The sequence below is a fragment of the Fringilla coelebs genome (assembly GCF_963513975.1).
Source record: "Fringilla coelebs genome assembly, chromosome: 5".
In the NCBI taxonomy this organism is placed as follows: Eukaryota; Metazoa; Chordata; class Aves; order Passeriformes; family Fringillidae; genus Fringilla; species Fringilla coelebs.
Window position 1 is genome coordinate 14,211,739 of NC_140033.1, and position 14,976 is coordinate 14,226,714.

Sequence of the window (14,976 nt, forward strand, 5' to 3'; positions counted from 1 at the left end):
CCCCACCTTGTCGCAAAACATTTTTTAAAAAACTGAATGTTTGCAACACCAAAGTCCAAATTTGCCTGTCCACTCAATTCCTCTGTATTTTTTGGAATCTGAGGTAACTGGGATCTAAATGTTTAATAGTGGAACATTTCTTCATAGTCTGCTTTGAAACAAAAATAGTCTGCTTTGAAACAATTTTCACCTGACAAAAGCATAACAATGTAGTTGCAGGCTTCTTCCATTGATTGCAAATAATTTCAACCCATAATTCTCCCACAAATAAAAAGAAAGCAGAATTTGGAGTCATCATTCCATGAGAAACAGCTAAGGAAATGCTACAAATTGTCACCTAATGAGGACAATTTTCTGGGCAACTTAGGAAGGAGTGGCAGGGAGGAATAAAGGAAAACCTCTGAGCCAAATATCAGACAGACCTGATTTTGTCAAATTAAAGGTTTTTAAATTAATTGGTTTCTGAGATATGTCTGCTCCACCCCTCTACTGGTTAAAGCAAGCAGGGAAACATTTCTAGAAACAGGCTTGGATGTGAGACTTTCTTCCATTTTATAACATACCATGCTCCTATAAAAAATATTCAGTTATCATTCTCTGTAAAACAAGTATCATACCTCTTGTGACTGTTTGAGACGGTTGGGTCAGCACTTTGATATCCAAAGCATTTTTTATGTTCTCTTCCAGCACTGTGCAGTATCCATCCACCACATTAGCAATGGTATCCTTCAAAGTCCCAAGATTATGGAAAACCTGAAGAGCAGTTCCCACTTGAGTAGGATTCTGAGGAAAGAAGATATTAAAAAATAACAATTATCTTTAACTGCACTATTGAGATGTTTTATCCCTGATGAGACATTATTTTAGTGGGCAAATTCATCTTTAAAGTTCAGTTTACTAATGAATTCTGTTTAAGTTACTGGCTTCATCACAGAGAACAGAGGGCAAAGGAGAGGACTGATTTCCTCTGCTCTCTGAGCAATGCTTTGCTTAGCTCCTTTTGGTGCTACCCTCTGAATATGAATGGAAAGAAAAGAACTGGAAGCACTGCTGGCAGTATCTAACCTGGGGTGGGTTATCAGTGACTGATCCAGGAATTCTGGGGTTAATTACAGTACAGCTGCATTCAGCTTTGGTGCAGCTGGTAATACTGCTTTAACATGCAGTGCTTGTTACACTACTGTCAGTTAAGTCCCAAATTGTTACTTAAAAGTGAAACAGGCTTGAAAAAAGTACTAATGAAGGATAAGAAGAAGCAAGCAGGTCAAGCCCCTACTACCGACTACCGCAAAGTTTAAGCTTGTATTTCCACATTTCTATTTCTAATGTTGACAATAACTTCATTTTTCCTCATGGCAGAATTAAAAAAAAAAAAAAAATGCAGCGATTATTTCCAGAGCTTGCCAAAAAAAAAAAAAAAAAAAAAAAAAAAAAAAAAAAAAAGGGAAAAACAACCACTCAACACAGGGGAGTGAAAACTGTCCAAAAACTGTCCAGGTCCACTGTTGAGAGACCTCTGATAAAGATTAAATCTAATGATAATTCCACTGAGCAACACTAAACACTGGCATGGGTGCTATTTAGCAAGAGAAAAGCCTCAAATTATTGCCTTTGGAAACTAACCACTGTCATCCATACACTGAATACTGCTTTTTTAATTAGCATTTACAGGCAATTAGTGGAGGGGGCAATCAGTTGATCATATACACATTAGAGATGCAGTCTTTTGCCATTTTTCTTAGTCACTTCTGCCAGCAGTGAAGAACATGGTCTGACAGAAATGCTGGCAGTCAGACTGGACAGAGGCATCTGAGAATGCTGTGATTCTGTGAGACCACCAGCACTCCCCACTGCAAAGCCCACTTTGGCTTTGGCCACAGTGCAGCTGCTGTGCTGAGGATGCACTTCTGGAACATCCACCTATGGCACCAGGCTTTCTGATCTGTTGGCAAACAACGTGTCCCCCTCAAACCCAATGTTTCAGAAGTCACACCCCTATAGCTGCACATTTGTGCCATTATTTCTAGGGTTCCTACAAGATCAAAACCATAGTTAAAGCAAAAAAAGCCAGATCACACCTTCTTCCCATGAGGAGTTCCCAGGTTTAGTGGAAAGCAAAGGAATATTAGGCATGTATTATGGTTTGCAGACCTTATACTAACTATACCAGTTTCTTTTTCCAAACAGTGTGGGAGTTAATGAGCATTCCCAGCATAGTATTACGGGTCTGGGACTTGTAGGTTTAGTTTTTTGACAACTGGGTATGCTGTAAAATTTCTAAGCATCCTGTGGGTGTGCTTGTGGAGGTGGGAAAGTAAGCCATAAAGACTGGAAGATTAATGGGATGTCAGAAAATGAAGAGTACTATAATGCAAGGAGGGAATTTGGGGACAGAATGAACAAGAGAAAGAAAATATAAATGGGAAGAGGATGGGGAATAGAATGAACAGACTCTGGCAGAAAGAAAGAGAATAAAACTGAAAGGAAGAAAAGATAGAAAAGACACACCTCATTTACCAGCCTTTCCTGAATTGTTGTAATTTTTACAGAATACTTACACAATTATGAAACCAGGTAGCGAGTCAGTAAAACAAAATCAATACCTTACTATTACTATAAGGGTGCTCAACTAGATTTCAGTCAGGCTCTAATGTTTATATATTAAATAGTAAAAAAATAGAACAGCATCGAAAGGTGAGCTGGGCACTTTCCACCCTAAAATAATCAATGGCCAGATACTTACTTTTCTGAAAAACAGGCAATAGAGGCACAAATAACTGCAGGCAAAAAATCAATCTTAGAGCTACCACATCACAGTTTAGCACACTAACTCTGTAGCTACTGGGCAAGAAAGACACTAAAACATACTCCAAGAGAGCCTGAGCTATATTTCACAAGAAATGGTTTTAGCCAGAAGTTTCAAACCAAAATACAAAATCATGGAAACCTTCCATTCAGTCGAAGTATCTTCCAAATCTAGTGCCAAAATTAAAATCAGAATGGAACAAAGATTATGCAGGTGGCCTATTTCTTATTTGCTTTAAATTGTGAATATAGCCACAGACAGAAGGCTCCTAGCTCATGTATTCATCTTGTATGGAATTAGAGACATATCAAATCCCTGACAAGGTAGAACAAAGTGTATTATTTTATTTGATTCATTTACAGTAATTTTCTCACCTCAGGAAGCAGTTATTGCTTCATATGCCCCAGACAGGCTATGTAACAGTCCATTGTTGGTTTATGACTAATCCTAAGAGAATGGAAATTTTTATGCACAGCTAGTCTATAGTGCATAGGTTTAGACAATATGTTAAAAAAAATGAAGCCTCCCTTAGGACAAAAATTATATGAAAAGAAAATGCTGAAAAGCAGGATTGAAATGAATTACTATACTTTAAGGCTTGCATATACATCTCAGAATTAAACTGTTTATCATTATACACACTGGACAAAAAGTTGAGAGCCGGTATGTCAGAATTTGCTACTACTAATAGATGCTATTGATTAGAATTTGTCCTTAATATTTTTCTTCTACCTGTGAAAGCTTAAAGCTAAACAGTTCTGAGATTTGAAAAGCTGCCATAATTTTTATCAAGAGGAAAGCATGCACTTGAAAAAGAACTGACTTTAAAAAGAACTGACTACAACAGTGATCTACAAAGGAAAAGGGAATCACATCAGAGAATAATATTCAGAATAGCTATCCAACAGGAACAATATGGAAAATAATATAACTACTTTTGAGATGGAATTTAATGAGTTGATCAGCAGTATTTTATAACTCATTTATCTGCCACTGCAGGCAACCACACTTAGCAATTTTAAAGTGTTCCCCTAAGAATCTCTGTCTGTAAAAAATTTGTACATTTGCCATAAACTTGAAGCTATGGTAATCAAAAGAGTAGAGGGCAAAGAAAAACAGAAGAGCATTTGGGAATATCTTAGCAATACAGTATAATCTAAGTGCATAAACACAAGCATACACAAGTGAAGTAAAAACATGACCCCACAAAGTGTAGGGCAACAACACTACCTACTCAAAAATTAACTACAGTGATCTTCAGATTGCAAAAATAATTATGCATCTGGGAGTTAAGGAGAGATGGCATTAAGTCCACCAATAATATCCTTCTCCATTCAAAGCACTCCTCCATCTGGCAAGTCACATCATAGTATGTTACAGATACATGGAAACTAAATTCCACAAATGTAAGAGCTAAAGAAGACTCAGTGAGTCATCAGTTCAACGTACGAAGCAAATAAAAAATGAACATGCTCAAAAGCTAGTTCTACCATGAAACAAGTCTCACAAATATTTTAAAACACCTAAGTTCTTCAGTATCCATCAGATAATAGTTTTAATGGCTTGGTCAGAGGTTGATACCAATCACCACTTGAAAAAAAGGTATGGGTATTTCAATTAATGTTTTTGCAAAACAGACGCTCATTCAGCAGAAACTATGAAGAGATGTTCACATCAGATGTATTTGCTAATTTTCTCCATGAATGGGAACCATTCATTTTATTGACATAATTTCTGATTAATTTTATCCCATCCCATTCCATTTGGTTCTGTAGACAATCACAGACAAGTAGAAAAATAAGTGTCATGCAGTCATTAGCATGAATGTGGGTTTTTTTCACAATTACATCATGTGGTTGTTTCAAAGAGCAGGTGACTGGATTTAATAACCCAGCAGATGCTGACCAGGCCAGCATGGCAGCCACAGTCATTCTCAGAGCACAACCCCATTTGGTCACTTCCTTTCCTACAAAGATAATAACCCTGAGAAGACTAAACAGAAATGTCATTTAAGACTTAAATAAATATATATTACATTTCTAATTTGAAAGTATCTCCTGGGATGGAACAAAACAATTTTGTTTTGTCAACTGCCCACATTGCAACTATTTTATAAGGGCCAAGATTGTAGTCTTTTATTTTATGATTGCCACTAGTATTATCAGAATAATCTTCTGAAAGCATGGCTAAGGGAAGAGCAATAATCTTTCTCATCATTAGAAATGCAGCTTGGACAAGCAAACCTGCTCCTCACAATGGAGAGTGGTGATGACGCTGAGCAAATATGGGGACAGGAAGATTCCTAGCATAAGGCTGAACCATAAACAGGAAACTTGCATAACAGGCAAAACTAATGGCTCAAGTGCCACAAACACAGCTTCCAAACTCACACTCCCCCTTCTCAGGATTCACTGTGTGGATCATTATTCTCTACCCAGTTCTGTCTTAGGGAACTTCACATCATTATTTATTTATCCAGTACAAATCTGTCCCAAAGATCCCATGCCACAGGATTTTCACCTGTGTGGACTATCAACTTCCTTCTCAAATGAAAATGTGTTAATTGGCAACAATATTTATGGTCAATCTGAGACAATTTATGGTTTATCTGAGACAATTGCTGCTACTTACACAAAGAAGCAGGGTTACAAATGTAATTAATTGTTAACTTTCATGCAGTTAAATTTTACAAGTACTTGCATCACCAATAATCAGAACAGCTCTCCAAGGAAATGCTCTTTTACAGTATAGTTTAGAAGGACCACATACAGAGAAGTCAAGCTTGGACTAGTCCCTCACTTAGAAATTATGTTCCATAGCTACTAATGCATAAGAGGACATTTCTATTTCACTTATTAAAATCAGAACAGTGGCTCTGACCGAAAATCTTTATCATTCTGCAGAGAACAGATAACCCTGTTCAGGAGAGGCTGTGGCAGGCAGGCAGGCAGACAGACAGACAGATAACTCAAGAGCTGTGATTTCAGTGTGCTGTCACATTGTTCCCTCTTATGCAAAACATACACCATGTCCCATAAACAAGCAGCAAAAGTGTAACACAGCTCAAAAATAATTACATGCATTGCTTAGTTGAAGGAAGATTCATAATTACTAATTAGTCCAGGAATAACTTAAACAGAGTGGTCTGACAACATGGTGAGCAAGGAATACCACAACATTCCCTACCCAGTGAGAAATAATCAGCCCTAAAACACACAATCCCAGACCAGGATGCACACTGAAATAACCAAGCTTGTATATTTGTAATGTATATTTTCTGACAATGAATACAAAAGACTGTTACAGTCCTTACAGTTTCTAGATTATACTTCTGAGTATCTTTGACTGACATTTAGTATTAACTAATTTCATTTGACAGAAGGTTTGCTATATTGGGAGCTATTTCACTTACTTTTTAAAGTCTATTGCTCCTTTTGTTTGTAGGAGATAGCAGTTGCAATTTCCAACACAGCAGAGCTTTACAAGGTCCAAAAAAGACCCTTTTGAGAGGCTAAAAACCCCCAGTCAGATGTTCCTTTACAGTGTTTGCTCCTTCTCCCCTCTCACTACCAATACAACATTACAACATGCTGCCTCCTTCCAATAATTTTCCCATAAATAACATTACTATCCCTAATGACAAGTACTACTCAAAGACCAAGTGATTTCAAGTTTTGCAAGCACTTGCAGCTACCCAGTTCTTAGCCATCTCTTACAGACACCAGAAATGAAAAAAAATGAAAAGATACTCCAGGAAAAGCTGCAGTTCAACTTAAAGAGCTCAGGAAGGTAAGGAGTGAAGAAAACTTAGCCACCTAAGTCACAGCCAAGGCAAAATGACCCATCGAGCAGAATTAGTAACTTAGTAAGAAGGGTTGGAATTCTTGCTTTGAGGTATAACTCAGCTGTTTTAATTGTAGAAAAAGTAACAAAAAAATGAAAAGTAGAAATTAAATGCCAATGAAATTCAGTTTCAGTCTAAAAACAGTATTTTATTCCATTTCCAAATATCCAAGCCTAAAAAAATTAATTGATATATCACTACTCCTAAAAATGAACCTACTTAGGGAAGCTCATCTCTATGTTCATTATCACCCCATGTGTCTTTTACTCTGTTCATCTCCAAAACCTGAGCAATAAATGAAAAGGTCAAATTGGCATTGTAAAGCCAGAAAATACAGGCTTCTTTTCTAATGATATCCCAGATCTTCCTGGTTTAGTCTTTGCAATGTTGGGAGGAGAGAGAGGTTAAAATATTATTATTTGCTATAGAAATATCATAGGTAATAGTGATGTAAACACACTGACTAGATTAGAAAAGAATATTTTAAGCCTTAAGAGGCAAGAGTCCCAAAGCCAAACATTTAAATATGGTTGGGTTATAACATCGACCTTCTGTGAGCCCATGTTTGAAATATACAACCTCTCTTGGTAGAAGGACTTTCACATGAAAGGAGAACAGCCACAAAGCACAGTTATAAACCTCACCATGTCCTCAAACCAGGTCAGCCTTTTGTTTCTTAGAATAACAAGAAGGAAATAGCAAAAAGCATTGCACTACAAAGGTTGAGGAGGAAAAAAAAAAACAAACCAGTAGCAATAAAATACTAGAAAGCAAAGAAACAAGATTTTTCAACACAGCTAAATAGCTTGCCAAAACACTTATTCACCATAATAGTGTAATCAAAGCAACAGATGGCTAAGAGCTAATGGGACAGAAAGGCATCAGGAACTGTTGTAAAGAATTATCTCATGAAACATCAAGCAATGTTCCAAAGTTTACCAAGCCTCAGGCTATCAACGTGACAGCAATTTCAAAGCAAGTATCTGGCACCTCTTAGGACAGATCAGCTACACTGACTAGCCCATAACAATTACAGATTTTATCCTACAATGCACTATTTGAGTGTAGGAAGAGTATAAAGCCTTTAAAGAGTAGAAATGATACAAAATTTAAAAAACTAGTCAGGCAACATGGAAATGAGGGCTTCTGAGCCAAATCAAGCTTCTTAAAATGCTTCTCTCACCTCTTACACAATTTGACCAATCTCTGAAGCCCTTACTGATAACAAACCAGTTCACATCTGAAGATGGGGCTTCCCTATTAAAAACAAAGCTGATGAAGTTTAGAGAGCAGAAGGTGAGATTGCAGCACCTCTCCTGTCCTTGTGCAACCCTGACTTGCACCTGCTGATTCAAGTCCCATCACTGAAGAACAGAAGTTGAGGACACAAAATCTCATTACTAATTTTAATATTTGGACAAAAGCTTGTGACCAGATGTTTTCTTCCACCTCACAATATCATTATGTGCATACTCACTCTATTAGATGGTTCAACAAAGCCATTAAAAAACCCAAATGTCAAGTTTCACTTTTAACTCAGTCTTAACAATCAACATTAGGAATTAGCTACTGAAGGGTTTTAACATGTTTTTCTCTCTTTACAAAAAAAAATTTTAAAAAAATCAATTCTATCTCAGAAAAAATATCTTTTAAATGGTATGTTCTGAATGATTTAAATATCTACCAAAAGCCATCTGGGTTTTCTTGTTCTCCTGCTAGTCTTTGCAACAAGATAATAATTACCTATGCAAGTGACAACATCTCATTTCTGGAATCTGTGCATATATTGTCAACAGCCCTGAAGTGCCCTTATGTATTTAAAAGGAATGAACTTTAAGAAGCTATTTTGTTTTAAATTCTTTTTAGCTAATATTTTCATATTCAACTACAGACAGACCTCCATCATGGTCAGAATTGCTGTTGGATAAAATTTTAAAACAATTTTTTTCTTAATACAAAGTTCAAGTTCATTGTATTGTACACCTACAGGAAATGTAGATAATTTGGTGAAGATAATTTGGTGAAGAATTGTAGGTTGCCAGGACTGCTGGAGATGCCCTAATATACCTGCTTGCTCAAAGGAGGGTTTACCACACCAGGCTGCTCAGGAATAAGCCAGAAAACACTCTTTCTGCTCCATTTTCCCTTCCTAGTTCTTCTTACAGCTCCCAGAGAATGCAACAATGGCTTTGTGCAGTCATTTTCATCAAGTTTTGCTGAGGCCAGCTCGAAAGAGAGGAAGCCCATGTATACACCCAAACATGTCTTCAGTGCTGGCAGTGTTACCCACACCCTGACAGCCGTCCAAGTCTTCCAAGTTCTCTTGTAAATTGTCTACTGGCATGACAAAACTGACCTCTTTTTGTTACAGATTCAACATATGTAGAAATAGATTTTATATTTCTAGTTGTTTGGTTTGTTGTTTTTTTTTTTTTTTTTTTTTAATCCTTAAAATCAAATGGGCAAAGCTGCATCATACAAAAAGTTTACTATGAAGGAAAAAATCTGAAGTCCTCTGCAGAAAAAGCAATACTGTGCCTAGCTTTGCCTGCAACTAACACAGACGCTGGGCTCCAGTTTGGCCACTGAAAGAAGGCAGTCCTACCCCTCACTTCAGCTGTCAGCCAGCAAAGCATTCTGAAACCTTCACACAAATGGGAACCTGCTGGGCTGCTGCCTGCAGAAGGACAGAAGGGAGGTGAAAGAGAATAAGCAGCTGAGTGCACCTCTTCTTCCACACAGATGACATTATTCATCACCCAAGAACTGCAGTATTTTGATCCAAGATTTTTCCTCTCTAATGCCACATACTGTTCAGTTCCCTATGTCATTTCAAGCTTATCCAAAGCTTTAAATCTTTTTGTTACCATAAATGTAACAATGTACGATAATACAGAATTTCACGTGGCACTGAGTAGCAGATCAAGAACACGATGAAGCACTGATTTTTTTTTTTCTGAGAGGATTAAGACAGAGCAGATTTTTAACCTGAGAAAGAGGCAAAATGAATTATATTATCTTATTTAGATGAGTATCATGGCTAGTCGATCATATTTTTCACTCTGCTCTATGCAGATGTGGCTTATTAATGCTTTGTATGTTCTTCTTGGATCACCTAATTGCATTACTGCAGAACCTGTTAACAATCAACAGTCAACAGTACAAACCACAAATAGAATTACAGTCTGGGAGAGGCGTTTAACAATAACATACTATCTTATCTGGAGAGAAAGAACCTCAGTGTAGCTTTAGTTTTGAAGAGACACAGATACACAAAGTTAAAATTTAAAAGGCTGGGATGTATTATACAGAGATCTAGCCAAAGCCCACGTCAGTCTCTGCCCAGTTGCATCCCTGGAATTTACCAGAATTTCACATATACTGTTCACCTTTCAGTATCTAAAGCAAATCAGAAATATTTTTATCAATTAATTAATGGCAATAAAAACCTTACATGGACTAGGATGTTGGAAGACAACTTTATTTAACCTCATTCTATAAAGATTAGACCCATGTGATTAAAACACTGCAATGTCTGATAAAGAAAAACCTTCATGGTTCCCGTTCCAGTCTTACTTCAACTGTTTTCAACAAGATGTAGTCTTAGCCTACCCTTCTGCATCTGTAGCAATGCAAACACCACCTCCTTATTTCACTGCTCTACCTTATCCATGTCCCAGTCCATCCTCCAGCCCTTATGCAGTCTTGTTCCCAGAACAGCTCTTTCCATTCATATCTTTCTCTTTGGAGTTACCCTCAAGACCTAGTCTTAGTTTCCAGTTTCCTTACTGACACAGCATTCCCAGTCTCCTTCATTCCACCCCTACAGTAGAGTTTATTTACAAAGCTGTTCACAGCTGAGTAGCTCACAGAAGTGACCCAGGCCTCTGTGCATATAAATAGATGAATCAATCATCATATTTGCATTAATTACCTTAAAAGTACTAGAATCAGATTCTTGCCCCTGTAGGTATTGTCTAGTCTTAGTGCAGTTTCAGTTTCTCATTGTGGTCAGACTTGTCCAACACTCAATGGTTGACAGTTTTCCAGTCCAGGGAAAACACCTAAACAGATGGACAACCAGAACACAGAAACAGACTATGCAACAGCCTCTAATTGAAAATAATTTCTGTCTGCAAAAAAGCTGAATTCAGTATTATTAAACATTTCTGTATTTTCATGACGGATATCCTATGAGGAGTAATTTTTCAGTGATCACAAATGACATTTACTAATTGGTATGAAACCAACCTAAGTGTTTCATATTTCAAAATAACTAGTCTCAATGGGGAGATCAAAAACATTTTTAATAGCTTTCTGACTTTTTATTTTTCCACTCACACACACACACTGCATAGCTAGTAATTCCTTAGAATTTATTAATACCTAAAATATTTGGAACAGTAATGCCATCTGAATTCTTCAAAAAGCATCATCTAACTCTAAGTTAATATGTATTTAAAACATCATCTACAATGGAAAATTAAGTTTTCATGTTTAGTTGACAACAGGTCAAATTAATTGATAGGAATTTCCAAAGAAAAGGACCAGAAGTGAATTTAAAAATTGTCCAGCTGCTCCTCACATAAAATTGTCACTAAACAGAATACAAAGTTTTTGGCAAACAGCTAAGTGGTGATTCATAGCAGAGTGAAGGGATATAAAACATTAATGACTTCTCAATTTTCACCTATTACTTTACCATAAAAGACAGTTATATAAAAATATTGTTCAGATCAGATGCACTTTCAGGAATACCCATTTATAGAAACTATTTATAAACCACTTTCTTGCACTATCAGAAAAACAGAAGCAGAAATTATGAGATTAGCAGGGCCTCACAATAATAAATCCTTACAAATAAACACTGAAAGTGAAGGCTATTTGTTGTGCTGCACTGAAACATGCAATAGAGTACTTGCAAATACTCCATTATCCAGTCACAGATTTTCGGTCTAATTCTGCATTTATGAGTCACAAACACCTACACAGAAAAAAAAAAAAGAAAAAAACCCCAGACACATAATCTGTCAATCCACTTTGATTAACCATTTAGAAAGGCTGGGAGCAGTGAAGAGTTTTACTTTTACAAAAATACCATGTCACAGTTGGACATCAATTGCATTAGGCTTCCTAAATTACCTCTATATAGGGCAAGTGCACAATGGCAAAGTGATATAAAGCTTTCTACATCACAGAGCAGACAAAGTCTGCACAATCCCATAATCTGTTTCTAATTCAGTATATATCTTTTAATAAATGTGCACAGACTCATCAAAATCTGAAAGATCAGGATCTCACTGGACAAAAGAGACTACCACCATGTCTATTATTGTCAAGGCTTCATAACTCCGCAGTAAAAAGTTTTAAGACAAAATGTGAAAAGAAAACCTCTGTCAATTTAAAAAAAAAACTGTTTTTCTAAATTTACACACTATGAAATATTAATTTACTAGTTCAGAGCGATTTCTCCACCAAAAAGTCTTTTTCTCCCTTTATAATCCTTTAAGAACACCAGTATTTATTAAATTAAAAAAAAAAAAAAGAAAAATCTTCCTTATGTATTCTCTGTTTGTTAGATATTTCTTTCCAATACTTCTAGCAGCAACAAATATGACCACTAAACATTATAAAATATATCCAGGAACTTCAGTGACCACAGAAAGATGAAATACTTCAGCATTTCAATTCACATTTTTGGAATATCCCCAGGAAGCGCCACATTTAAATGATTAATCACTGGCATTCCAAATATTTATTTTAACCCAGAAACATTAATCTTCATATAGGTATATAGATGTATGTACACTATTATGCATCAGCATAGTGCTGAAACAGACCAAAGTGTCTATCAGTCGTAATATTACTAGCAGTACCAGATTGGTGTCATTTTTTATCTTCTGCATGCTATACTAATAACAACAAAACTTATTTGATGGTGTGTTCTTTAGCAAGGGCACAGAGAACAAATATCAAGTGACTTGGGATCTAATACATTCACATCATGCTTTGATTTTTCCATCTGAAAAATATGCACCAACATCCACAACTCAAATGTATGCTAAAGATATATTTATTTAACTATTGCTCTCTGCAACACCTTCTTTTGAGCTTTGTGAATAATTCATCTGCCTATATCTTCCTAAAAAACCCACAAAAACAAACAGAAACATCTGGAAACACTTACAAGCTAGATTTTATAGCAAACATATCTCACCAACCATAAAGGACAATATTGCTACCACAGCATTATAATAAATCACACAACTGAGCAATTTTAGGTCCCAGATTAGAAGTTCATTGCAGGATATCTAATTGCAAGGCTGAGCCCAGAAATGCATTTTCCCCAAATAAAAGGCAAGAATATATATTTTTCCTTCAACATTGCTCTGTTCACTTCCTTCCTCTTCAACTCTGACTGCAGAAGAGACACTAGAGTCTGACAAATGCATGGACTTCTTAAGCAGCTAAAGATTCACTTTCATTTGAAACTGCTGTCGTGACAGGTTTCCATAGTACCTTCTTGCAGCAATCACTGCTTCTGCCCCCTATATTTCTATTTTAAAAAATAACTTTGAGTAGCAAAAGAAGGGGAGATTAAAAAAAAAAAAAAGGCACGGATGGGGGGAATGCCTAACTAAACTGCCTCTGCATCACAGCCAGAGCAGCAGCAGAAAGGAAATGATATACTAAAAGATGCTGTTTGCTGTCTCTTCTCCCTTTGTAGGTTTAAATCACCAGAGAATGGGAAAGCTTATTTTTACCATCAGTTTCAACCATGTGAATTTCTGGGTAAAAAGTAATAGCAGCACAGTTAAGGAACAGTCTGTGAAAAAGCAGTTCTTGCAATGATTTGAGCCTGGTTTTAAGTTATAGAGAGAAAAAAGAATCTATTTACTAGAGTTCAGACTCAGCCGTGTAAGACGTGATTTTCAGCAAGTCACTGAGGCCTAAATTCACAAAATGAGCCATGAGCAGAACTTCCCAAATACTCTGTGTCCACACTGGACTACAACTATTCCTCCCTTTGCCCCACAAATATCACATCCCTTGGGTCTACACCATCTTTATTATGTAGATCCAACTCCTAAGCACAGCTGAATTTCTTGTCTGCACTGGTAAATTTTAAGTTTGTAAAAGACCACCAGTGCCATGCCTTGGTCCTGAGCCCCTTGGCAGCCACAGCAGTGTGTGACCACCCCAGCCCTGCCTGGTGCTCAAGGGCAGGTCACTCTGTCCCAAATGAGACACAAGGCAAAGCCCTTCAGGCTAAGGATGATCCTGGCCTTCCTTCCAACGTCCTGCAGTGTTTTAACACTTCTTCTCCAGCACTTTCATTGTTTTCATCACTTGTGCAGTTAAAGAAACAGTCATCCATGCCTAGAATGAAGCCCCAGGTACTTATGCTCAGGAAAGGTAGTGGCTGATGAATCCCAGCAAAACCAGCCCTAGAAGAGCAGTAAATGTGTGCTGAGGTTCAGTTTTAATACACTTTTAATACACTGACTGCATATCTGTGTATCAAATCTCTGCTGCAAATCTCAAACCTTCAGTGCTTAATTCACCAAGCGCTTAATTCAGCACACTCAGCTCACCCAGAAGACTGAAGAGGTTTTGTGAACCCCACTCCTGCAGCTCTCACCACACTCCCCACCACCACAACCCATACTGTGCACAGCAAGACCTTGGAGTCTGCCACATTATCAATCTGTGCATGACCTCTCACTCTCTTGGCTTCTGTTCTTCACCTACAGAACACTGATGTTGGCACTTCCCCTCTGTCACAAAGCTGCTGGAGGGGCAACAGCAACAGCATCAGTAAGGAATTCTGGTAACACAGATTATGGAGTCATCTACAGTACAGAGGCACACCAAATTCAGGTAAACTTTTACTGAAAATGCTAGTCACTCAGCTCAAAACATAAAATACAGAATACCAGAGAACAGCAGCTCCAATTTTTCTACGCACACCTGGAAACAATGTGTAGTAAATGTGAAACTTGGCACAGGGAATTTCTGGAAGACGCCAAAAAGTTTCTCAACCTTGGAGCTGCTTTCCTTCTATGGGAAACCTGGGCAACATACATTATCAGAAGAGATGCTTATTGATTTAACATTAATACCAAGAATTAATCTGATTAAACGTTGCAGTTTAGTACTTTCTCTGAATTAACTGGCCCATTAAAAAACATGCAGATATTTGTAACAGCTTGCAACAGACTTAAACAAAAGATGACAGCTGAGTATGTCAGCTAAAAATTGTATTTTCTTAGCTATGTACCAGTAAATTAAGCCTCACGGACTGACAAAAAGTAAACACATTAAA

The 14,976-nt window shown here is 37.1% G+C and overlaps 1 protein-coding gene across 1 annotated transcript in view; it reads right to left on the reverse strand.

Moving 5' to 3' along the window:
• The window catches only part of COG5 (component of oligomeric golgi complex 5), a 173,782-nt gene that overhangs the window by 59,968 nt on the left and 98,838 nt on the right, over window positions 1-14,976 (reverse strand). The window contains exon 8 of the mRNA XM_084206189.1: window positions 618-783. Within this exon, the coding sequence (XP_084062315.1) occupies window positions 618-783 (166 nt within the window). The remainder of the gene's footprint in view (window positions 1-617; window positions 784-14,976) is intronic.